This window comes from Phyllostomus hastatus, unplaced genomic scaffold (assembly GCF_019186645.2).
Source record: "Phyllostomus hastatus isolate PE091 unplaced genomic scaffold, TTU_PhHast_1.1 phas_contig_524, whole genome shotgun sequence".
In the NCBI taxonomy this organism is placed as follows: domain Eukaryota; kingdom Metazoa; phylum Chordata; class Mammalia; order Chiroptera; family Phyllostomidae; genus Phyllostomus; species Phyllostomus hastatus.
In genome coordinates, this window is record NW_025333900.1 from 15126402 (window position 1) to 15154110 (window position 27709).

Genomic DNA, 27709 nt, shown 5'->3' on the forward strand with positions numbered 1-27709 from the left:
GGAATGGGTGAACAGGTAAGGGGATTAAGAAGTACAAATAGGTAGTTAAAGAATAGCCATGGGGCTGTAAAGTACAGCATTAGGAAAGGGAGAAGCCAAAGAACTTATACCACGACCCATGGACGTGAAAGAACAATGGTGGGGGGACTGCCTGAGGGAGTGAGGGAGTGCTGGGTGGAGGGGGCAAATCAGCACAACTGTAATAGCATAATCAGTAAAATATAATTTCAAAAAGAAAGAGAAGGGAAATACCCCCAGTAGTCAATACTTTTTTTAAAAACGTTGTATTTCAAATGAGTAGCCTGACATAAAATATATAAAAGGATAACTTTATTAACCATACAAAAATCAAAAAACATTAGTTTTTTTTGTTTTGTTTTTAAGATTACAGCATAACACACAGCAAGTCAATGGTAATGGTTTACATATTATATACACCATACTTACCAAATGGAGTAGGTAGACATACTAACTTCAACATTCAAAATAAAAAGAATGTTTTATGTCCCTAAGCTGGTTTTATACCCTATGACTTCTAATAATGGAAAACTTTTCAACAAATCCACATCCTCAGACTTATTTCCTATAGAAATTTGGATAAGCTAGCATTGCTATCATTTTGGAATGTAGTAATACATAAACCTCTATCTTTGGTCTTTTTCTACTTTGCCTACTTCATTATCTCTCTCTCTCCATCCTAGTCAAGACTCCAGTAATCAACCTTTTCTGAGCAGGACCAACTTAGTCAAAACAGAGATCTGGAGGGCTCTAGGCAGTGGAAAAATCTGCAGTAATATTCTCAATTCTGCCTTCACTCTTCCTTTTAGCAGCTATCTAATTATACCTATGATGGTGTAAAAAAGAAAAAAAAAGCATACACAGTGAGAGAAAAAGAATTTGGACTATCGATCTTCACTTTGATCCTATGGCTTCCCATTATCAACTAGTGTATGCATTATTTTAAGTGTCCAACTGTAAACATATACAATATTTAACAAAGCACCAGAAACTTTATGAAAAGCACCATATACTTTCCAAGGGGAATGTGTAAGCTGGGGGCAGAGTAGGCAAAAAAAAAAAAGAGAGAAACCATTTTTAAAAAATGGCAATTCACAAAATACTTTTTAAAATGGATAAATTCAATTCAAGTGATATACGCCCCCCAACATTTTCTCATTGTTTTAGTGTTCATAACAGGTATAATATATGTTCCTAGAAGAGGAAATGATCTTAACCTACAGAATGGTTACCGTACCAGTACCAGGTTGAGTTTTCCAAAGGAATGCACCAGCTCATTGTTTGAAGAAACCAGTAAGGCAAGTCTTTTGGCTCATTTAACCCCTAACACACCCATTAATTTTCAGACTTGCACCTTGAAACCCTAGGTACTAGGCTAAAACTGCATATGGCAATGACAAGTAATCAGGGAAACTAAAGTGCTGATTCTCCTTGAGTAGATCTAACTCAAAGATCGTGTTGTTAGTCCAAAGAACTATCTCGGGCACTACAAGTAATCTTAATCCACGTTTTATAATCTGCCAAGAGACCAAATACTAAAATTTTAAAATAAATTACCCATCTTACCCTGCTCTCTAATGAAGAACTTATGTTATACAAAGAACTCTTTCACTCCACTTCACAATACCCAATAGCAAATATTAAATGAAGACCAATAATCACAAACTCCTATCTTTAAAAAAAGGATGCAACAAAGCTTCTTCTGCTGTTATTCTTGAAGCTGGATTTAGATCCAGAAGTTTATCAAGCAGGTCGTAAGCTTCATCAGGTACCTTGTCCCAGCCTTCTAAATTCGTAGTGTTCGCATCAAAACAACCCCCACAGCCATTTCTGTGTGCTTTATACACTGAATTTCCTGAGTGCAGTGCTTGAGGTACTTGTTTGAGGTGAGAAGCTTTATGGTCAGTCTTCTCTGAAACAGTTGGGTCATGAGCAGATCCCTGTGTATCACCTGTTAGTTTGGGAGCATTAGTCTCTATACCTCTGAGCTTCTCACAGAGTTTTCTCAAGTCTTGTGCTGGGACTTCTTTGCTACACAATATTGATTTGCCTAAAAGAGAAATTTACACATATCATATTATTTGAATAAACCAGAAATATCTCTCCTATGAAGTACACAAATCCAACCACTGCTTTGTGGATATATTTATACTGAGTATGCAAGTATCCACTTGCTATGTTAAGTTGTGTTTTGTGAAGGTCACATCATAAAGTGGTAGGCAGTAAGACAAAGGAGTGACTTACTACGATAAGGACTCACGTGACTCTGCCAACTTCTCCAGCTTCGTCGTATCCTTCTGCAGTCTTTAATCAGCTGCAGCTTCTATATGAATTTGACTACATGGTTCCTGACTTGGCCAGGATACCCTGCTCTCCCCCATGTGCCCAGGATACTCCACTCAGCTCAAGAATTACCTCTGTGAGGCCTGACCCTCTCAAAGAATTAATCATTCTCAACTTCTATTGCATCCTGTGAAGATGTCTACTACTTTAGCTATCCTGTGTTATAATTGATAAAATGTTTGCCTGTCTTGCTTAGTAGACTGTGGGCTCTTTGAAGATAGCGACTATCTTATTAATCTTTGATTCCCCATAACCTAGACAAGTTTGGAACATACTAGGTTCTCAATTAATGACTGTTGGCCTGGACAAAGAGGCATTGTTCAGCCTCTCACGTCATTGTTCAAATACCACATCCTTACAGGTGCTGTCCTTGACCAACCTATCCAAAATAGCAGCACCCTCTTCACTCCATTTCCCCTTTTATCTTTCTCAATACTACTGATATACATGATAGTTATATTTGTTTGTCTTTCCTTCTAGAATTTAGTACTAAGAGAACAGAGACTCAGCAATAACATCTGGTACACATAAAGTCCCAATAAATATTTCTGAATAAATGAATACACAAACAAGATCTCAGTTTTTAAATATATAAATGTCTTTGAAACAATTTCCCAACAGGATTCATATTAGGCAAAAACAGGTTAAGCATGCAAATAGGCAATAATATATTTGCTTTATATTCCCTTAGAAATGTGGCTCTAAATGAGTAGCACAGCATACAGGTTCCTTTTGGGGGTATTTGTTAACAATGTTGACTGTTAAAACAATTAATTAATCTAGCTCTGGATGAGATGAAGTTACTTGTACACATTCGGATCTAACTGCCGGATTGGCGGACTAAGGCAGGAGGAAAGGAGAGGTGGCGTGGTAGGCAGGGACGAGACACAAGAAACAAATTACCAAAAACTACATTGGTTGAGAATACATGCCAATCTGTTTTTACTTTTAAATCTATTTTATCATTTATATTCTCTCTAGAAAATTATAGCCAGAGAAGAGTCATATAGTTTCATTCCTTAGTTTATAGGCTACTCTGAAGTAATAAAATAATTAACACTACATGTTACAGCATCTCCCCAAGGTACACAATATGCCTAAGTTATTTTTTTATATATCCAAAGAATGAACTCATTATTCAGGGAAAATAATTTAAACTAAAATATTCAATCAAAAAATATTTTGCCTTTTGAAAAATTTTTTAATCCTCACCCAATATGCTTATTGATTTTAGTGGGTGAGAGAGAGAGAGAGAAACGTTGACGTGAGAGAGAAACGTCAACTGGTTGCCTCCTGTGCACACCCTGACCAGGGATCTAACCTGCAACCTAGATAGATATGTGCCCTGACTGGAAATCAAACCCACAACCCTTTGGTGTGGGGACAACACTCCAACCAACCACGCCACCCGACCAGGGCCAACTTTTGAATTTATTTGACACAACTCAACAGGTACTTAATGACAACCTATCACGGGGCCCGGTCTAATGGTTGAGAACACTGGGGCTGGTTACACACAAGAGAAGTAAATAGAAGCATTGTCACTGCTAATCTTAGGCAAGTCATTTCTTTGAATCGCAGAGGATAATACAGTCATGACTGCTAAAGTTCTGAGTCCTGCAATCAAAAGTGATAGTAAGATCTGACTGACATAACTACAGAAGTCATGCCAACCAAACTAAGACAAGCGCTACACAGCATCATTGTTTAAATAGGAGAACAAGCACCACCACAATACATCTCTAAAAGCCTTTGCCTCCTACGTGACACCAGCTCTGGAATGTGTTTGTGTCAGATGCTGTATTTCCACTGTTGGTCCTCATTATAACTGTGACTACAGATGGAGAAGATTTAGCTTTTCAACAAAATGTTTTGGTGTTCCCTGATAAACATGTTAAAAAATTTCTCATGGAGTTACTCAATAGTAAATAAAAGTTTTCTTAATCAGTTGAGAATAAACAAACTCATATAAGAATACAATTTCCAAGGTATCAATCTTGCTTTCCATTTATGATCACTTTTCTCTTGTATGTATTACTTCACCCTAGTTTCCTTAAAATTTTCTTTTACAACCCAATTTACAAATGAGCAAAGGACCTGAAGACACTTCTCCAAAGAGGACATACAGATGGCCAGCAGACATATGAAAAGATGCTCAACATCATTAATCATCAGAGAGATGCAAATTAAAACCACAGTGAGCTATCTCCTCACACCTGTCAGCAGAATGTCTATTATCAATAAATCAACAAACAACAAGTGCTGGCGAGGATGTGGAGAAAGAGGAACCCTAGTGCACTGCTGGTGGGACTGCAGACTGGTGCAGCCGCTGTGGAAAGCAGTATTGAAGATACCTCAAAAAATTAAAAATGGATCTGCCTTTTCACCCAGTGATCCCACTTCTGGGTGTTTACCTAAAGAAACCTGAAAAACTAATTCGAAAGAATATGGGCACCCCTATGTTCACTGCAGTATTATTTACAATAGCCAAGATTTGGAAGCAGCCCAAGTGTCCATCAGCAAATGAGTGGATAAAAAAAGCTGTGGTACATTCACACAATGGAGTACTACACAGCATAAAAAAGAAGAAAATCTACCCTTTGCAACAGCATGGATGGACCTGGAGAACATTATGCTAAGTGAAATAAGCCAATCAGAGAAAGAGCAATACCATTTGATGACACTCATATGTGGAATCTAATGAACAAAATAAACTAACACACAGAACAGAAACAGACTCATAGAGATAGAGAACAAACTGACAGCTGTCAGAGGGGAGGTGCATGGTAAAAAAGGTAAAAGAATTAAGCAAAAAGCAGAAACAACCATACAGTCATAGATGTAGGCGACACTAAGGTGATTACCACAGAGAAAGGTGGGTGGGAAGACACAGAAGAGGGTAAAGTAATAATTTTTCTTCTACAGGTGCAATAAAGGTGTAATTTTGGATTGACTTTGTTGCAGAAACATTTCTTGATAAGCCTCTATTACAAGGCTTTCTTTAAAGCCACCACTAGGTTTGTCTGGTGAATTAAACCACAGCACTGGTACCTAAGGGACAATTATTTTCTTAGAAGTGGGTCTTGGTCCAAATCTCTTACTTTTTTAAAAAAATTGTTTTTAAACTACAAGCCTGGATCCTTCCTATGTATCATATTTTTCCAAGTCATATTTTCCAGGAACAGATGGGGTGAGATAAGCACATGTACTTCTTTTTCTTTTTTGTAATTTTTAAAACTTGATTTTAGAGGAAAAAAAGAAATACATTTGTTATTCCACTCATCTGTTCTTTCACCAAACATATGTATTTCTTGAATCAGAATCAGATCATTCTGACTGCACCCCTGATTAAAACCCGATGATCCTGGGCCTGGGCACAAAGCAGCCAAGCTACTCTTGAAGTGGGTTGATTGAAATTCTGTCCCACAGGGGTGTTTTATATTGTGTGGTGACATGCTGACTCAGTCACACCCATCCACTTTGGAAAGTATTAATGTGATTAAACACAAGGCGGGCATTTGAGTTCAGGGTTTTGACCAGAGCAAGGCTGAGATAATTCTCAGGTGCCCTATTATGTACACTGTATGTTCAGTCTTGAGCTACAAGACTTTGTAGCTAAGGAGATGACTTCCTGTGTCCAATATACCAAGGGGGACCCCCAAAACCCAGAATTTACTTATAAAAAATTACTGTTATATGTTTAAACTTCAGTCACCTTCAAAGTACTCTTCATTTGATGCAATACACCTAGAGACATTTTTTCCATTGCTCAGAACAGTTTTTGAACTCATGGATTTTGATGCCTTTTAGTGCTTCTGTTTTGTTTGTTTGTTTATTTGTTTAACCTCTTCCACATTGGCAAAACATTTCCCTTTGGGGACTTTTTTCATTGCTCAGAGCAAGACTGGATGAATAGGGAGGGTGGGGCATGGGAGCATGGCTTTGTGGGTCAAAAACTGAACACTCAGTGTGGTGTGGGCAGGTGCGCTCATTAATCACCCATGATAAAACAGGCAAGCACACTGAAGAGTCTTCAAAAAAATTTCACTGAAGCCTAACATGGCCTCTTACAACAATGCCAGCTGCTTGATACACTGATACAGGTAGGTTCATAGAACACTCACCTAGTGGGGTAAGTGTGCACCACAAGGGGCCCACCCTCCAGAAGATAATTCTGGGGTTTTTTGGGGTCCCCCGCCTGGTATACTTACAACACAACTACATCAATAAAGGTGTTCTGTTCATTTTCTTCTCTGCTACACTAACCCCAAGAAAACTGACAACTAACACACATTTTATTATCATCCTTATTACACAGTATTATAAATTAAAAGTTTACTTGTTAGTATAGACTAAGATTGTTTAAAGCAGGCCCCCAAACACCCGATGCTTAAAAAGACATAATAAATAAGTCTAAAAATAGTATTAAAATATTTATGCAATAAAATCAAATCACAACTACAGGGAATTAAGATTTTATTCCCTACTTCTTTTAAGATTATATAGTTAAACTTTAAATACTGGAGAAGTGTAGCACTGTATGCTTGATAAGATTAAATAATCAGATACATAGAAGTGATGAAAAATTTTCTGACACAATGCAATTAATTTTTAAGCATCTGAGAAAATTTCTATCTAACATGAGAGAACTTTATGAATACAAATGTTTATCTGTAAAGAGAATTTCATAATAATCTATTAAGCACAGTAATTTGTAGGAGAGAATCAAAGGCATTTGTTTTGTTCTATAATATAAAACTGCTTACCAAAAGTTTTAGCAGCTTGGATAGTTTCTCTGGATCCACGAATTGTCATAATCTGAGCCAGAGCAGTTAAATCATCACTTGCTTTATAAAATGGATACCGTCCACTAAGCAAAGAAAGAAATATGACACCTGCAGACCACATGTCAATTGCTGTAACAGAAAACAAACTTTTTAAAAATCCCCAAATCTAAAATGTTATCATCTACATTAATAGTTCTCAACCTTTACTGTACATTCAAATCACCTTGAGAGCTTAAAAATATTCTGATACCCAGGCCCAATCCCTCTGAGACTCTGATTTAATTATTCTGGAGTAGAGTTTGGGCATCCATTCTTTTTCAAAGTTCCCCAGATGCTTTTAATGTAATTTCAGGATTCAGAAATATCTTTAATACATAATACAATGGTTTTTTTTTTCCTTAGAGCGCATTCTTGGTAAATTTAAAAGAAAGTTCATCATTAGAAAACATTTTAGAAGATCAAAATAATCCAAAAATACCTATGTTGGGAAAAATCTAGATGCTCCTTAAAAATTATACATCACAGTAGTAAAAATGGTACATTTTGGAGAAAAGTATTGAACAGTCATAGGTTTTCTTCAGCCAGGTGTTAACCCTTTCACCAGAGAAACTTGATTCTCCAGAATTCTGGCAGTTAAAATTAAGACCAGCTCAGCCTCATGTTCAAAAATATTTTTTTTTCCTTTTAGGGACATCTCTCCTAATTGTTGGCCTCCCAGTGTCACCACATTTGCTCTCTATTCCCTTGGCCATTGTATCACCTGCCTTTCCCTGTTCTCTTTGCACCTCTGCCTGCTCCTTCTGAGGTTTCGGAAGGCTTAAGTGCTGAGGTCCCCAGAGCTCCAACCTCTTCCCCTTACACTTTCCCTTACTGGCCCATCCATTTCATGACTTCAACTACCATTTATGTAACGACAACCCCCAGATGAATTTCCAAAGCAGAGTCCCCAGAGCTTAAGATTTACCTTCATTTTGTTAGGCATCTCTATCTGGATATCCCAAAAATATCTCAAACCAATTACACCCCAACCTTATACTTCTCTATACATTAGTTGCTGCTTCTTTACTCTCCATCTTGGTTACTGGTACCTATCAAGTCCCCCAGGCTTATGAGTCTGATAAACATCCTGGATGCCTTTCCCCTGACTACCCCACACCCAAATCCCATGCCCACTTATCTACTAGGCTCTGCATTTCCAATTATTCACTTTCTTCTTTTCATTCCTATTACTAATGGTCTCATTCAGGCTTTCATCCTCTCACTTGGACCACTGCAGGCCACCACTCTCCAAAATCTATCCTCTCTGCACACGTGCCAGAACAATCCACCTAGAAAAATTACCATCTCTTTCCCTTCATAACTTCCTAACACCTACAGGATACAGTCCAAGCCATTTGACAAGGGTGGCTTGGCCTTGTCTGCCTCTTTTCAGGTCTATTTCTCATCACTCCTTCACTTCTGCATTACATTCTAACCACATTAAACTTCTGATTCCCATGTGGCTACCCTGTGCTATTTAATGGGTTCCTCTGCTCATGCCTCAACACCAAGCCCATCCCAATTTACACTGTCTTCTCAGAGATTCGCTTTTCATAAACTTTCTTCCAAAACCCCTTCAGGTAAGGAAAGTTAGGTAGCCCTAAAATACTGTATAAAGTTTTCTAACCACACTCACTGGGTTACTTTATGATTACTTGACAATGTGTCCTAACTAGAGTACAAGCAGACAGCTTCACTCAGTTTTTCTATCACCACCAAACACAGAATACACACAATGAATACAAGCATTTCTTTAACATCCATAATCCAAGTGAACAGTAGGATTCATTACTCAATAGGATGCTTCTGGGTATCAGCTCCATGACAACTTTCTTACTTTTCAAAAACATCTTTAATGCTATTATGTGTTTTCATAACAAAAAATAATTTAAATGAAACACACAACTGCATGCACATCACAGAAAAGTTCTCAGGTATTAGGCAAACAGATAAAACTCTCCCAAATCTTAGGTTAGCAAAGACTACTAAACACAATTTATTCCCCCACAAAGATGTTAACAAAATTCCTAGTAAAATCATCTTGTAAATAGATAAGAAAAATGTGATCTATTAAAAATCGTTAAAAAAATTAGGATTAGAAACTTCAATAAACAGTATTGTCCTTAAAAATGTGAATACTGCACTGTAGAACCACTTACATAATTAAAAGCAGAAGAGCTCAGAATATTAATCATAAACAGGTAAGATCATAAAATAGAATATAGCTTTCATTTGGGTCCTGTATTTCCAGTGCAGCATACCTGTAGTTTGATCTGGGCACTTTGTCAGGACCTCTGGAGCTCTGAACCCTGGGGTGCCTGCCCGGGGGGCAACCTGTTGCCGCCTTAATGACAAAATGAAGAATTTTCTAGTTACGTTAAATTATTTAAGACCAAAACTAACACTTCTCCATTCGGTTCATAGTATATTCTGCCTTGATATCTATATAATTAGAATTTATTATAAAGTCAATGATAATCCGATGCGATGACTATCCTAAATTTTGCTTCCATGAATCTTTCTCCACCATCTTCTACTAGTTCCCAGGCCTTATTCCAGAAAGGTTTTAAGGTCACTCCCACATATAAGAAGAGGTAATAGATAATAAAAGCCATAGTAGAAAAACAGAATTCAATAGGAATTCAGAGGTATGAAAATTCACTATTTGGAGTAATACACTTATTCACTAATATACTCTATTAATTCATTTATTGATTTAATCAGGAAAGGCTCAAGAAAGCCATGTCCTGAAGGAAAAGAAAAATTTAGGTGGCAAAGAGTTGGAGATGGAAGTGGGAGAAGAGCTCTATTATTCAGATCTGGTTATTCTACATTGGCAGGAATAAAGAAAGAAAACAAAAAATTAAACCAACAAGAAAACTGTACAATTCTAAGATTCCAAAAAGACTATTCCTCCACCAAAATATAAGGGCAAGTATGTTTTCCAAAGAGCACATGCAGTCAAATGAACCATATATGACAACAGTTATCATTTGCTCTTTACGGTGCTGCTCTCAGTCAGGGCCTGTGTAGTTCACGGGACCATGTTATTCACTTTCCTCAATGAATCAACTAGCAAAATCAATGCAATTTCTAATCTTGTCTAGCAGCATGGTGGTGATTTTACAGCACCATCAAAGCACGTTACCTTGAAAGGCAAATACTGCAAACTTTATCTGTTGCATAACAGTCACAGGTCTGGTTAGCTGGGCAAGAGCCGGTGCTTTTCTTCATTACACCACTGTTCATAACTTTCGTAGAAACAGCCTTCTTTTTTGCTGCTAACTTTCTAGACAGTACATCCACAGTCTTTGACTGCTTCATAAGCTATAAAAGAAAAGTCATATTTTATATTTTCATGACATTTAACACGATGCTTTCAAATGCTAGTAGAGCAAAATGCATAACTTTTAAAACTGCTGAATGTGCTATTGGATTATAAACAAATACTTGTCTATTAAAACATTTAAGGTATTTTAGGTTTTCCTGTTGAATAAATGTATTAAAATTTACTAATCATTCCAAGTTTGGTAAATATTTGACTTATGTAAGTTACGTTCTAGTGTCTAACTCCATTTCAGGACTGTAAACTGCACAATTACATCAGCTAAAATCAGAGTTGTAATTTGTTGCTCATGCTAGCTAGCCATGACAGGATATCTTAAGTCAATTTAAAATAATTCAACATTGGTGACAATTTTATAAACTTTACAAACATCTTTACACTATCAACTGAGTCAGAAATGTGTTAGTTGTTGGGAGCTCACATTCTAGCCAGTGAGAGAAAAGGCCTTAATGATCCAAATGTTCCTTTAGACAAAGAGCAACACTAGTGAGCTAATGAAAAATTCCACCAGAAGTTTTTGGGGAAAAAAACCCAAAACCCTGGACAAAAGTGTTGACTAGATACTCAAAGCAAGCAATACCTTCTGCCAAAGCAACACTCTACTTTAAAAACTTCCTAATAAATGCTAATCTAGCCACTCCCTGAATGTTCTTCAGTGTATGACTAGCTGATGAATGCACTAACAAGCTACATTACTTACTTTCACTGCAGGGCTCTCATGTGAAATGGAGCTGTGTATATTGAAATTTCTTTCTCCAAAAACAGAGCGCTGGACAGAAAGGCCTACAGATCCATCCTACAATACCAACAAAAACAAGGAAAATAAGGATTATATCTGTAACACTTTCTGCCAGCTGTACTCTGCCATAGTTTTGAAAGAGTTAAGTGACATGAAACAAAAACAGCTGCATCCAAGTCATTCTCAGGCACCAAAACACTTCTGTGAAAGGAGAAAATAGTCTAGACAGAATTCTTAACACCCATACAATGTTATCACAGTCCACCAATATACAGAACTAAAAAAATGCAAAAGTCACCTGCATGGATGTTATATTTTGCTGTGCAGCTAAAATGGAGATAGACACTTCAGAATTTTTCCCCTGTAACTAATGCTTTCTTATAAAAAGGATAATTAATCTGAACGTTAAAACATGCAGGGAAAATTTATTATTTTCCATTTCTGTTATATAATGTAATTGTAATGACAAAGACATCAAAAATCTACCAGGTAAACTTCAGTTTTAAAATAGGAAAGCAAAAAAAGTAATAAAACAGGAAAATAATCCATTATAAATCTTAGAAAAAATATAACCAATTGGCTATTTAACAAATGTAAAAATTATTTTAAATTGCAAGTATTGTCCTAGTATTATATCTCCCTCTGTTGGTTGAAGAAGTACATTTCTGAAACCCTGTTAGTACTTAAGAAATAAAAGAGGTAGAACCTTTCCATCTTTTCCTTGTTTAATCTGAATTTGTGTATTTGTGTAGGGCCTTTTAACAGAAGTTTTTGTGGTGGGCTGCTGATCCACCTCCTTAGGTGCTGCTGGGCCACTCAACGAAATCTTGTTTCCAGTGATTACATGCGATTTATTTTGTGAACAACTTCCCTGCTGAGCTTCAGACTGGACGAATCTGAGAAGCTCTATTTTTGTATCATGGGTTCCTTGGGCCAAGCCAAAGTCTACCAAGGCGTACCTAAGAAACAAAAGTAAGTTTTTAGTTCTCTATAACAATTAAAGCTTAGTAACATCATAATATACTCAGTCTACATTCATATAGAAACTATAAGTCTTTTGGTGACCAAGAATTTATAATGTTCTTGAAAAAAGAAAATAAAAATAAATTTTACAAACAAGGTAAAAATTTAATAGCTAACGAGAATTGAAAACTAAGGAAAGATATCACACACACACACATGAATCTTTTGTCTTTTCTAGTGGCTCATACTGATAAGGTGGACAAAGAATGCAGGATATAAACACAATCCTTTCTTCTTTGAAGGTGCCAGAGATGTTATCATAGCAAATATTTTTTAATTAAACAAGCTTAAAAGACAAAAATTAAAACCAGAGATTTAAAATCTGATTTAATTAAAGAAAATTTAAGATAAAACTCAGGAGTAGAAAGGCCCAAGGAAATAAGTTATAGTTCTATTCTTCTCACCACACTTAATATGATCCAGTGAATGAACAGTAATACATAAGTTTTCAATGCCTCTATGTATACATATAATCATCATAAAAGATATAAACACAGAACTTAGTGTTAAAACAAGAATTTGGCTATCTTGTGTCTAATCCCCTCACTCACCAGAAAACAAAAATGAAGCCCAGAGATAAAAAGAAATATGTGAGGTCAAAAAGGACTAGACCCTTTCTAAGTTTCTTTTTAACTGAATACCATTTCCAATAAGCCATGGAACCTCTAATGATGTACACTGCTTTACTAATACTTTATCTTCTTCAGTACTTCCCTTCCCCGACCACAACAAAAATCTGAAACAGGCAAAAAATCTGTGCATGGTTGTTGCAGTATATTCTATGTGTAGGAGATGGATCCCACAGCACAAACTCATTCAAGCGTAAGTATTTTCTGGTAACTTTCCATACTTACTTTTTCAGGCGCCTATTATATAAAAAATTGCTGGGCTTAACATCACGGTGAACAATACCAAACTGGTGAATACGTTTCAGGGCTTTAAAGAGATTAAACATATATTCCCGTACTTCTTGAAAGGAAAGAGAATTCAAGATGTCCTAAAATAAAGTTATAAATAAGGTCATAAAAATTTTTTCAATCAAATATTTAGATAATAAAATCCAAGAAGTATCAAAACCTACCAAAAAGGACTCATGCTCCAGATATGGCATGGCAATCACCACGTGATCGTTTTTCCTAAAGCAGTACTTAACTCCCATGACGTTGTCTTGCCCCCTAGTGAAAAAAAAAAACACAGTAAACTTTAGAGGAAAGGTCAAATAATCCAAAACCTTTGCACCTATATTTTTAAAACGCAATTCTAGCAATGCATAAATAATGCTAGAAGACTAACTTAAAACTATCATCATATAGGATAGTATATATATTTAACTGACTTGTACAAGATAAAGATTTTTTAAAAAACAAAAATATCACCATTTATAGGATTACTATAATAATTCAAACATGACATAATTATTTTTAATTGAGGGGTGAAAAAAAGATGAATGAAAATGAATTAACACCCTGACTGGTGGCTCACTGGATTGAGTGCCAGCCTACAAACCAAAAGGTCACCAGTTTGATTCCTGGTCAGGGCCCATGCCTGGCTTGCAGGCCAGGTCCCCAGTTGGGGGCGTGCAGGAGGCGACCAATCAATGTTTCTCTCTCTGTCTCCCTCTTTTCCCCTCTCTCTAAAAATAAATTTAAAAAATAATTTTAAAAAAGAACAAGATTAGTAGCAGATAAGATAGTATGAATAATAAGTAAATTTTGAAATAGCTAACATTTATTAAGCATTCACTATATGCCAAGCTCTGAATCTAAGCACTTCACATCTATTAACAAATTCACTTAATCTTCACAACAACCTTAAGAAAATGGTGATATCATTTCCTCCCCCTTTTCTAAAGAAATTGAGGCAAAGAGAAGTTACGGAAGTTCCCCATTAAACCAGTATGCCATGGAGCCAGGATTTGAATCCAGGAAGTTTGCTCCATCTATGCTCTTTTAACCACTATGCTACAATGCATCTCATTAGAAGAGGAGGAAGATGAGGAAAACAGGTAAAGTTGATTTCCATGGCTTTCAGCCTGAGTGAGTAAAACATGAATACCAATAAAAAACATACAGAAATCAGAAAAAGAAGTTTCAAAACCAAGACCTAATCATGTTGATAAAGATTTCTAGATACAGGACTAAATCTTAAGTGAAAAGTCAGTGACATTAACTGCAGAAAAATGATACATAAAATGGTGAAAATGACTAGAGAAAACTGAACTTTGGAAAAGTCTCAAGTTGGAGGGCAAAGCAAGGAGGAAAGGGCAGAAGCCCAGATAGTGATGTCAGCCAAGTGAGGAGTTTTGAAGGAAGGGGTGGTCAGCATGGAGGTCAAAGAGAGTAAGAGCAGAGGGGGGGCTTTTAATTTGGCAAAGAGGAATTAACCAGTAACTTTTCAGAGAGCAAGTTAAGTGGAAAGGAAGAGGTAAAAAAGGATTTAAGGAGGGAAACGAGAATACAAAATAATTAGAACACAATTTGCCTGAAATATCTGGCAAAGAAAAGAAGAAAAATCAGTGTGGAAGATAAAAGGGAAGCAAGATCACATAAAGATTTTTTTTGGCATGCAAGTACAGGAAAAGAAAAAGTGGTAAAGGGAGATACTTAAAGTGTGGAAAAAGAAGTGATTTTATTCAAGGTATAGGAATGTATGCAATCATGCCTTAGGAAGGCCACCTCATTTTCTTGTCTTCTATAATAAATGGAAGGATGAAACAAAGAAATAAGCTTGTTCATTCTATAAATATTTAATGGGCACTGTTAGCTGCTAGATACTATGTTAGATATTAGGGACGCAATGGTGAATTAAAATGAACACCTCTGTCCTCATTGAGTTTACCATCAGATAATAAACAAGGCAACAAATAACAACAGATTATAAGAGTTTTAAATGAGATCAAAAGGTGCTGTGACAACAAAAAACAGAATCTAATATAATTCAGAAAAGACCTCTTTGAAGTGGTGCCACTCTGGCTCAGAAGAGGAGTCAGCACTGTGAGGTCTTTGGGATGAAGAAACAGTATGGGCAGTAGTGGCCCTGAGGTAAGAAAGCCCTTGAGACAAATGCGAGAAACTAAAAAAACTGAAGTGCAGTGAGGGTGGTAGGAAGACTGGCATGACACAAGGTTGGATTTTTTTCAAAGTACCTTGGGAAACCACTGAAGGATTTTAAGTGGTTGAAATAACAGTATCCAATTTATATTACTCACATACATATTTTTATATTTTAAAGATTACTCTGGCTGTTTTGTAACCCTGAGATTAAGGGAGGAAAGAGAGGCAGGCTACTACCTGAAGTAGTGGTTGAGAAAAAAGAAAAATGTGGATGAGTTTTTAGATATATTTTGGAGGCAAAATGGCCAAGACTTGGTGTTGAATGCAGTTTAGAAGAAAAATGGAGAAACTGAGGATGATTACAAGGTTTTTGGCTTGAGCAACTGGCTAGAGATGGTGGTGCCATTCACTTCGATGGGCATGTGAATACCAGTTGCTGCAATATGGTTTTTTTTATAGTAGGCAAAGGTGGATTAAAATTTAGTTTTCAGCATATTATGTTTGAGGTGTTTATTAGGTATCCAAGTGGAATATGTCAAATAGGCAGGTGGATATATAAAAATCCAGTTTACATATCTGAGTCTAGGTATATACTTATGGAAATCATTACTGCATATTTAAAGTCATGTGGAAGTACATGATCCTGGAGTCCAGGAAGGGAAGGGTCTAGAGGAAGCAAGCCCAGGACCAAGCACTTAGTAACTCCAACATTTCGGGGTCAGGTAGCAGAGGAAGAACTGGCAAAGGATATTGAAATTGAAAGTCCAAATAAAGCAGGAAGAAAAAAAGACTTGACAGTATAGAACTCAAAAGACAGGTTCGAATCAATTACGTTAAACACTGCCTAGAGTTCATGTGAACAGAAACGGGAACTGGCCAAATTAAGTCATGGTTGACTCTACCTAAAGGAGTTTTAGTTTAGCTCAGAGAAGAGCAGCCACATCTAAGTGCACTGAAAGGGGGGTGTGGCAGTGAAAACAGCACATGGAGATAATTTCTGAGAAGTCCAACGGCCAAGGGGAACAAAGAAATGATGGAGCAGCTGGAAGTGGGGTGGCAGTACAGGAAAATAAGAGATGCCTGATCATGTCCGTATGCTGATAAGAATGAACTAGCAGAGAGACCAATGAGAAAGACACACCAGAAAATGTTAAAATTTATTCTGCTGCTCAAAATAAATGATGAGGTGAGGCTGTCTATAGCAGAGGAGATGTGAAACATGAGTTCCCCGCATTTTAAAAAAATATCTAGACCACGATGCCAAGGTTTATGATTTGGCAGGAAGATCAGGGAAAAAAGTGGCAAAAAAAAACAGGAAGTCAAGCTCAGCCTCAAGCAAAATCAACACCAAAATTAGTATTAATTTAACTAACCTTTCCAAGGTTAGAGGAAAAGTACTAGCAAATTGCAAACACCTGACTGAGGAATATGTTTAATTAATGGACAACATTACTACCCCCATTAGGTAGCTACTTAAAAACCTTAAAAATTATATACAGGCAGTTCATTAAAAGGTCTTTAAATTACCTACCCAGCCACTGTTAGGCACTGAAGTTCAGCTGCAATTCTTATAGGATGGCTTGTTGGAATTAAGTGTTTTAGAGCAATTTTCTCTTCAAGTCCTACTTGTAACTGTGCTGTAGCCAAATAAACAGAGCTGAACGTGCCTGTAAAACAATTTATTAGGTTTCTCAATATTTGATTTTAAAAACTGTTAAAACAATGCCAAAAAATTAAAAACTGTTTAGAACCCATATTTTAATAACAATGAACACAAAGAGCAAACACATCTGTGAATACAGCTTATTTTCAATTTTTAATACAGTCTTAATTGTCCTCAGTTGTGTAGGGGATACAGCATTAATTAAACCAAAGCTCTAACGTGAATGTTTGAGTGTGTTAGCATCATGTCCTGAAAAAACAAGTATTTTTCCGTCATACTGTCATTTGGAATTGCTTTCTTAAGATGTGGGAGATGACAGTAGTCTTACGGGGAAAAAAAACTACAAAAACACCTGGTTTTTTAAATTTAGCATTAAACTAAAGAGAAAAAATGAAAGATCTGGTGATCAAGTAAACTGGAGAAATATTGAGTTAAAACATTGATGGTATTTTTTTTATTACAAAATTCTCCAGAGCCTTTAATGTGTTCATCATGAATAACCGAAAGGGAACAACTACACACACCAGAGTCCCCAAACTTATTTAGCCTTAGGACACACTCCTCCTGTCCCCATTTCAGAAACAGTTATAAATTTGTTAGGGCACCATTGTTTTCCAGAAAAAAGATTTTGCACACTAAGTCAGTGTTCAAAAAAGAGAATGAAAAAAGGTGTGAAGGCCTACTTCTTATATCCCAAATCATCTCATCTAATTTCTCTGCCACCACTGACTTTTCTCTTCTGGTATTTTTCCTTGTGAAAAGCAAGCAACGAAGTATATGGAAATTTTTTAATATTTAGACATTTCTCTATATAACTATCAAAAAACTCTATTATCGTTTATCTTCTCATTCCCTTCATGTCTGTCTGCCAAATTCACCCTTCATTCAATCAATGGTATTATGTTAATACTGACTATCCTATAAATATTATACCAATTTATTTTAATCATTTTGCCATCTTAGGTTTCATGTATGTTACAATGTAAAATTCTACCTAATGGCAATAGAGAAAGAGGAAAAAATTTGGCTTGCTTTTATCAAATCTCCCCATTTGAACCTTAAGCTTTTCATTTTTAATAATTATCATTAGTAATATACACAAAAGTATAAAGATTAAAATATGACTGTTCATTTTACTATAAATATTTATTCTGTCATTCTTTCGGGGGGGTAAGGGGGAGCTGTTACCATTATATTACTAATAACAATATAGTAATATAAACATGGTATTAGTATTTTAAAAAGGAGTATATTTTTTAATAAGAAATAATAATAAACATCAAAATTAAACACAGAAAAAAGACCAAGGGGGAAAAAAGTTTAAAAGGTAATAAAATATATCCCCAATTACCTTCTCCAATTTTGTCCTTAATCTTAAACACATTACCAAGCTGTGGGACAGCTTCATAAAGCTTCTCAATGTCTTTTTTAACACCTACCAAGGAAAAAAGAATTTATAGTTACAATTAATGAGAGAATATTTTACATACTTACAACTCAATTAAATAAATTCTAAAACATGAATTGTTACAAATAAACAGGCAGAAGCCTTGCAATCATGATAGAATAATTAAAAGCCATCAAGTCACTATAACTCACATATACCTCTTGAACTAACAGACAAAACTGAGTAAGTCCCAGAATCACACACACAGAATTTCTACTACCCTGGAATTACAACATCCTGACAGATACATTGCCGTTACCTGTAGTACAACACAATGAAGAAACTAAATTAAAAAAAATAACTAAACAATGTGTGCTATGATCACCAGATGGCATGACAAGGACACAATGCAATCTTCTTAAAAACTATTTCCTTCCCCCAAGCATATAAAACCTTATTGGCTTGGGAAAGGTTTTACATATTATATATTCACCGTATTCCCTCGGAGAGATGGTCTACTAAGACTCTTGGGAATGTCAAAAAATATTTTTTTAAAAAATTGTCCTATTACCAACAGTATCCTCTACCCTTGACAGCAGATAAATTGCTACTTTTAAACAAAATACAAACTTTTTACAAAAAGATACAGTTAAAATAAGGAGAGGCAATAATAGAGAATGTAATTCTACTGGAATGTAAAAAACTACTGGATACAAAAAAGAATTTATATGCTTGAGTCATCAGATTTTATTTCAATATCTAGGCCAAGCATTAGCTACTTTTTAAGTTATCATAATACTCCACACAGTGTAACAGTTAAAGACATTTTCAAAGCACTTCCAATGTGTTATCTTTCCTGATCTTCACAACAGCATTGTGATATTGACAAAACAGAAACTATTACCCTGATTTTGCAGACAAAGAAACCCCGTTCAGGGAAGTTAAATCACAATGCCCAAATTCTCAGAGGTATAGGCGAAATCTCTTGACTCATTCATTTAACAAACACGGTGTTTAAACAATGCTCTGCAAAGGCCATATTTTGAAAAATGAACAAATTTGGTGCAGCCCGTGTTCTCTAAGAGCTTACTCTAGTGAAGACAGATGTTAAAAGCCTACTCTTAATACAAGATGAGAAATGTAATAATAGAGGAACACATGTATTACTAGGTAGAAAGGGGGAGAAAAATGAATACTCTGGAAGGTACAAAGAAACTTAAGCTGTATTTTGAAGCACTCACCAAGTAGAAAATGTGGAAGAAGGCATTTTATTTTAAGAAGGAACTATGTATGCAAAGACATGGAAAAGGAAAAAGGCATAGATTATTGTTGGCAGAGTAGCACGGGGTAGATAATGAAATTCAATGCGGCCAAGGAAAGGAAAGGCAGAGAATCCAAGTTTCCACATAGAGTTTTTAAAGAGGAAGATGACAAGTGGATAATTTGAGAGATTAGGAGAACATTAAGAGCTGGGGAATAAATAGGTTAGTTCAATATTCTTTCCACTATATCAGCTCACTTAGAAAAATAGGAAAATTTACTTAAATTACCCTCAATCCCCTCCTCTGCTTCATCGGTGGGCTGGAAAAGCTTCATTGTTTCATTACAAGAGGCAATATAACAGTAATTAAGAGTAACAGTTTTGGAGATGGACAGCTTAAGTTAAAATCCAGGTCCCATTATTTACCAGCTGGTATGGCCTTCCTTGAGCACACAGCTTATCTCTGTGAGCCTTAGTTTCCCCATCTATAAAAAAGGGGATCATAAGAGATTCCATGCCACTGAGATACTGTGAGGATTAACTTGCATAATGTAAGAGAAGCTTTTAACACAATGCCTGGCACATAGTCAATATTAAATAAATGATAATGATAATTAGTATTGTTGTTAGTAGTTATTAACATTATTACTTCATAATGGGCTTTGCTCATATCATTTTATTCCCTCTGCTTGAAATCCTCTTCCCCTATGATTTCATGTGGCTGGCTCAGTTGTCAGTCTCCTTTGACATCCTATGTAAATTAGCATTTCTCCCATTTCACACCTTTCTGTTTATTGTCCTCGGAATACTTATCTACTATGAAATTATCCTATTTATTTGTTTGCTGTCTGACTCCTCCACTAGAATATAAATTCCAACAATAAAAGTTCCCTGTCTATATAATTCACCACAGTACACTCAGCTCTTAGCACAGTGCCTGGCACATTTGTTGAATGGATGAATGATTACCATCCTTATGGCAATTCAGAGATAGCTGTAAAAAAAAAAGACCCTAAAGTTTAGATGTCACATAGAATGAAGCCTAGGACAGTAGGAGCTACCTCACCATCAGCTACCACACTACTTGACTCAAGAAACCGAAACCATGGCTTGGGTAGGAAAAGTAGGCTTTGTAACAGTCCCAGTTGCCAGTGTCCATTAGAACCTTTCCTAATGAGTGTCAGTTTCAACCAGCTTCAAATTCCAGCCACAGGAAAAGTACTATATGGGTGTCTTTCAATTCGATAGTACTTTTTAGAGTACATTTCTTTGATTCTAATATACAGTTTAACAACTCTGAACTTACAATTGTTGGCTAGCATCAAAACTAACAAAATAGGTGTCTGTGACTCAAAAAATCCAAAAAGCCATACAGGGCATTCATATTTATCCCTTACGTGCCAAATGGTGGTAGGGAAGAGCAGTAGAGGTGAAGAAGAAATCAAATGTAGGCATGGTCCAAACAACTGGGCTCTTCTTAAAGACCCATTAACAATGGCTTTAAAAAAAATGGATTCATCAAAAGAAATTCTGCAACAGTAATGTATAGAGAACAATATTGTGAGGGGCAAAATAAATAAATAACTCAGCATACAAAAAGTGACCCAGAAGAGACACAACTAGAAAGTTTATTTTCTTTTTTATTTTTTTAAAATTTAATTTATTTCTTTTTAAAGAAAGGGGAAGGGAGAAAGAGGAAGAGAAACATTGGCCTGCAAACCAGGCACGTGCCCTGACCAGGAACAGAACCTTTGCGTGACCTTTTGGTTTGCAGGCCAGTGCTCAATCCACTGAGCCACACCAGCCAGGGCTATTTTCCTTTTTAAGTCCATACCTGAGATATACAATTATTTGTCTAATTAGGTCCAAAAAAAACTTTTACTAGAAAATAAGTATAAAATACTAAGTATATAAGTATAAAAAAGTATAAAAGAAAAAATTCTAGGTGATAGGAAAGTTGTGTGCCATAGTACAACTGGCAGCATTTCTGAGTATTACACAAAATGCTGTACCTAACACTCAGTGATGTTTAGATACAATGAAATATTTTAGGAACCTTGTTTGTAGTCTTTTTTATTATTAAAGGTACTGAAGTGTTTATGTGCATGTGTTGTTATTGTGTACAATGATTAACCACACCAAAAGATTTGTAGTAGGATGACAGAGTTGCCACCATCCCCTAGTTTCATGTGGCTATTCAAATTTAAATTTAAATTAAATTAAATTAAAAATTAGTTTCCTCAGTCACACTAGCCACATGTGACAACACAGAAACTTCTATTCTACATTTCTATTACTACAGAAACTTCTACTGGACAGCGTTGATATAGAAGAAAGCCTGGTATCTAAATGATCTGGATTTAACTCCTATCATTAAACCACAGAGTGTTCGGTTCTTAACCTGTAAAAGAAAGGGTTTAGATTAGATGAGCTTTACTTTCTAGCTATAAGAGTCTACAGTTTTCCCATGTGTTGCATATTCTGGAATTTCCCCTTGCATAAGCATGAGCTGGCAATTAGAGATACTGATTAGCCGTTAGAATCACCAGAAAGAAAATATATGCAATAAGCCCTGACTGGTGTGCCTCAGTGGGTTGGGAGTCATCACTCAAACCAAAAGGTCACCAGTTCAATTCCTGGTCAGGGCACATGCTAGGGTTGCAAGCCAGCCTGCCAGTTGAGGGCTTGCAAAAGGCAACCAACTGATGTTTCTCTCCCTCTCTTTCTCCCTCTCCTCCTCTCTCTAAAAAGACATAAAATCTTTTAAAAAAATTAAAAGAAAATGTATGTAATAAGAATATTTAGTAAGTCACATGAATGACTACGTAAACTTAATGTGCTTCCATAAAACTACTCACTATGTACTTACCTACCTTTACAAAACTCTAAATATGTTTATATTAAGGTTTCTTGTTACTACAGAAAACTTTGACACTATTAAACCACAGTAAAACTTCCTGACAATCAAAATGAATGCAAAAAATCCTCAAATTCTGAAGGAGATGAAAGCAGACACCAGAAGAGAACATTCATGTCAAAAGCCAGAAAATACTAATGGCAGAGACCACTAAATATATATACTTTGAGGACGGAGGAAAGACTATAAACAGTCCACAAGCTACAAAAAATCATTTAAGTGTATTTTATACATGAAGGTCTAGGCTTCTGTTTTTTCTGCTACATAATATATCCAAGTTGGCTTTATTACCGCAATAGCCTCCTTAACTATGCTCCCTGCTTTCATCATTGTTGGCCTTTGGCCTAGTTTTATAACATAGCCACCAAAGTGATCCTGTTAAAACTAAGTCACCATATCATTTTTTTGCTCAAACCCACTAATAGTTTCACACTTTGCTCCACACAAAAGCAAAACAGCTATTCCTTTCCCCACACTTCTTCACTGGCATCACTTCCAGCCACAATGACCTCCTTGCTATTCCTAAACGCTAGTCACACTCCCATCGCAGGGCCTTTGAGCTTCCCGTTTACTCTATCTGGAATACTCTTCCCCAGATAACTGTAAAGCTCACTACTTCACCAACTTCAAGTCTTAGTTCAAATATTACCACACTGAAGCTTTCTCTTACCAACTGCTTAAAATCACAATCGCTTTCCCCAATACTTCCTGTCTCCCCTTCTTTTCTACAATTTCTTCAAAGCATTCATCACTTTTGAACATTCTATTTCTTTTATTTTCTCCTTCCGCTGGATTACACGCATTAATTTTGTCTGTTTTATGCATAATTTATCCCTAGCATCCAGGAGGGTACTTGCACATAGTAGATACTTAACAAATATTTATCATATAAATGACACTCCAGGAATGTATATCATGCTTATTCTGGGGCTTCCTGTACTGCCTGATATATACTTCTTATAACTAGGGGGGTCATCTAATTTAGCCCAAACTGAGACACTCTTGGGAGTTAAGATGGGCACTGATAATAATTATACTATAACAACAAGCATAAACTACATCTGTTCCAGGCAAACCAAAGCAGTACCTATAACCAGTTTTAGAATCATGGGTTAAGAGTATGCATACTACACAATGAAAGCAAGTGTTCCAGTACAGTTTGACAGTATGGAAGAGACACCTAGTATGTGTGTGTAGTTCATTATAATTCATTCTTTCACTGAGTAGATCTTTAGCACTTGCTAAATTTGGAATATGGATTTTTTTTAAAGGCTTCCAAAAAGAATGAAAAAAACATTTGGTCCAATACTCCACCAGGTACTTTATTCATTGCAGTATTTTTTTTAACAGGGAAACAATCTAGTGGTGATTCAATAAGAAAAAGCAATTAAATAAATTATAGTATACTATGTAGTGAAACATAGGCAGTCATCCTAAATCAATGTGTGTATTTAATTACACACATTCAAGGTACATATTGCTAAGCAAAAAAATAAGACTAAAAATAAACAGGCTATAATCCCCAAAAGTTGCTAGTTATAAAAACAGTCATGGCCCTAGCCAGGTGGCTCAGTTGATTGAAGCATTCACCAAAAAGGCAGAGGGTTCAATTCCCAGTCAAGGCACATACGTAGGTTGTGGGTTCAATTCCTGGTCAGGGTGCATATGGAAGAAACCCATCGCTGTTTCTCTCCCACATTGATTTTCCCCTGTCTTTCCCTTTCCTCACTCTGTAAAATCAATGAACATATCCTCAGGTAAACATAAAAAAAAATAGACATGGGAATATAAAGTACAGCATAAGGAATTATGGTGTCAGATGGGTACTAGATTCACTGGGATGTTCACTTCTTAATTTATACAAATATTTCACCAGTCTGTTGTACACTAGAAGTAATATAACATTGTAAGTCAGTATGTTGTACACTGAAACTAATATAATATTGTAAGTCAACTGTGATTAGAAAAAAAATTTTTAAGTATATGTATCTGTATGCACAGGAGGCTAAAAGGAATATACAATGATGGCAATATTTGGATAGTATGATAGTATTTCATTTTGGTTTTCTACACTTTCTAAATTTTCTTCAATAAGGATGTATAATTTTTATGAAAAACTTATAAAAAGCTGATAAATACTCCAAAACTAAGGGCCATGCTATTCACCCATTATACCAAGTATTTTACTTTATATCCTTGCATTAAACCATTCATTCAATATTTTCAAGCACCTACCATGTATGCTGAAGACTGTTAGATTCTGAGAATATATAGAAACAGTCCCATCATTCAAAAGTAATTCCATCAAGGAAAAGTAAATCACATTAGATCAGGTGACAGTTATATGCCTGGACCCCGTCAGCTTTATTCTCCTCACTGAAGTTATGTTTCTGATATAACCTTAGCTTTTATAACCGTATAAAAAATTTTTCAACATCTTAAAAATGACAGAACACTAGCTTTCCCCTGAACATAATGCTAAGACCACTCACACATTCTGCCTAATGCACAACATATACGATGAACTACAGGATTAACTGCCTTCAAGGAGCTCATAGTATAATTGAAGGGACAAAATACACAGAGTGCTGAACAATACAAGAAAAATAATACAATAACTGTATTACTATATTATGTGTCAAATGAAAGAAGGGAAAGCTGGACCACGAAAAACAGGTAATTGCAAGAAAATGGAAGGGAAGAGGGACATCATCTATGAAACTGGATGAAAGTAGCATTTTAAGATTAGTCTAGCAGCAATGTATAAGATGCACTACAGGTCAGAAAAAAGGTAAAAGCAGGAAGTTTAGGTAAGAAAATTTGTCATAATTCAAGAGCAAAGTGTAAGGGAATGAATTAATGTGTTAGAAGTAGGATTGGGAAGAAGAGGTAATGCCACACACTTAAAAAAAAGATAAATTTGAATGACTGGATATGGGAAGCTAATACAAAGCATAAGGTGAAGACTACTCTAAAGTTTCAAGCTTAAATAAATGGAGTAATAGTGGCTTTCATCACCAAAAATAGGGACATCAGAAAGGGTACTCCTGTTGACAAGGGAGTTTAGTTTTAGTCAGAAATCAAAAGCATGTGATATCCTATTTTTCCAGGATAGGGTCAAAGTCTATTTTGTAGTGTATGTATATATATGCATGTGTGTGTATATAAATACATAAGGACAAATGGACAAATACTCAAAATTAGTATCTTTTGGACAAGCACTAAATATGCTTAAGAAAAAGATGGAAAAGAAGATTTAGCTACCTTTTAGAAAAAAATGTAGTTAACTTGAACTCCTCTATTTGTCAAATATTTAATATCTACTATGTCCCAGGCACTGTGCTGGAGCAGGAATAAAGGTGTACGTTTTAGTGTATAAGATCAGGAATTATTTGACCTTCTCCTCACTTCAATGTTTGGGTTAGGGCCAAATAACAATGCATGATGTACACTGAGATATAGTGCTTTATTATTGCTATAAACATTTCATATATTTTTGTCATTGAATATTGCTTTTGAATACTTCAGTGAAAATCCCTCTAATGTCAATTTCTAAATCCAAGCTTAATGTAATGTGGTGAGTAGACATAAGAACACAGATCTAGGAGGAGAGAACTTCTAGTTTGGGTATCAACAAAATTTTGCATTCTTAGACAATCACTAATATTTAGAAGCAACTTCCTCTGTAAAAATAACATAGCTGGACTACAATCCATGTCATTTCTAAATCTAGATCTTAGGAACCGTTAATGATTTGTAAAAATGCTTTTATTTATACATACAACTCACTTTAAGATTCAGGAAGTTCTGTGTGGTTTTTTTTTAAATAATCGAAATTACAGAATTGCCTGTACATCTTTAAAATTGCATACATACCTGATAGTTTAGAATTCTGTTCATGTTTTTTTAACGAGCCATCGGCCTGCAAACGGTCAGACAGGGGAGAAAAATCCATGGGTTCATCCACCTGAATTCCCAAAGACGACTCCATCACAAAACAATTGGTATGCAAAATGCCAGCTAAGGGGTCATGTCCACAGGGGGAGCAAAGCAGCTGTGAACATTAGAATACCGGAGAAGACAGAAGTTTAAATCACTCACTAAACCAAGCACTAAAATATGCCATTGCCCCCAAAGAGGCAAACATTTAAAAATGAACCATATGTTAAAATCCCCCAAAGTAAGAAAAATCTAGGCCGTTTTTAAGGATTCCATTTAATTCACTTTGATCTTCCAGAAATATCAGCGGAGGGCCCTAAGGGAAATTTCTAGTCAGGGGAGCCTCCGCGTGCGTGTCCGGGACCATCCTTGCGCCAGCACCAGGCTTCTGGCCCTTGGGGGCCAGGGATAGGCCCTTAGTGGGAAGAGTGGTTTGACCTGAGGAAGAGGACAGGAGGAAATCATTTGTCTACTGAAAAGGAAGGCCAGGAAGCTGGTCCAAGGCCCCATGGAAGCTGATGGAGAACTGATACCGTACAGGTCACGAGCGCCGGAAGGAAAAAGGCAACTGGGAATGAATGGGATCCCTACGGCCGCGCTGACCGCGAGATCAGCTGGAAAGGACCTTACACTCTCAGACCCGAGACCGAACGGGATGCTTAGTGCGCAGGCGCAAGACTTTCCCGCCGCAGGCCAGCGGGATCCTAGGAGGTGTGTCAGGGATACCGCGCTGAGATAAAACCGAAGTCACGATCCGTAATCCATTCCTAATCCCTCACAATCCCGCGCCATGGAACGCCACTGGAAACTCACGGTTTAAGGGAATACAACTTCTGTGGCTCCCCAGATGCCTGGGTAGCCGCTTCCAGGAGCGCCCCACCTGGTGAGTCTGCCAAACGCGCCTGCGCAACACTTCCCGCCAGGCTGCTTCTAGTTGCTCATGCGCAGTGTGAAGCTGTCGGCGCTCCAATTTACGCTACTGGGCGCTTGCGCAAAGGGTTTGGGTTACTTCCCCGAGGCAGTGTCCAGCCAAAAGCGGTTACAGAAATAAAACCCTGAGTAATCCTTCACTGAAAAGTAGAGTGAACCGTAAAGTTAATTATCCTACACAATTTTCAAGAAAGAAGATAATTCAAGAACAGAGGTCTCAGGTCCTCTAGTCATAATACATCCCAACATAACAGTGGTCGCACA

The 27709-nt window shown here is 36.4% G+C and overlaps 1 protein-coding gene across 1 annotated transcript; it reads right to left on the reverse strand.

Annotated features, from left to right (window-relative positions):
* Nucleotides 1–313: 313 nt before the first annotated feature.
* Nucleotides 314–27438, reverse strand: CDC7 (cell division cycle 7). Its single transcript, XM_045847098.1, has 12 exons — nucleotides 27329–27438; nucleotides 26453–26630; nucleotides 18363–18446; nucleotides 16880–17015; nucleotides 13377–13470; nucleotides 13150–13292; nucleotides 11979–12231; nucleotides 11234–11329; nucleotides 10336–10514; nucleotides 9449–9531; nucleotides 7128–7277; nucleotides 314–2068 (listed from the first exon to the last, which is right to left on the reverse strand). The coding sequence occupies exons 2-12, from the start codon at nucleotides 26565–26567 to the stop codon at nucleotides 1677–1679; spliced, it is 1725 nt and encodes a 574-aa protein (XP_045703054.1). The 5' UTR covers nucleotides 26568–26630; nucleotides 27329–27438; the 3' UTR covers nucleotides 314–1676.
* Between the last annotated feature and the right edge of the window lie 271 nt (nucleotides 27439–27709).

Bases quoted from the DNA above. Each gene is read 5' to 3' on its own strand.
- CDC7 (XM_045847098.1), bottom strand. From the start codon at position 26,567: ATGGAGTCGTCTTTGGGAATTCAGGTGGATGAACCCATGGATTTTTCT. The intron at 9,532-10,335 runs GTAACGTGCTTT...TTTGTCATTAAG, and splicing joins TGCAGTATTTGCCTTTCAAG to GCGGCAACAGGTTGCCCCCC. The intron at 2,069-7,127 runs GTAAGCAGTTTT...TTTCTCTTTTAG, and splicing joins CCAAGCTGCTAAAACTTTTG to GCAAATCAATATTGTGTAGC.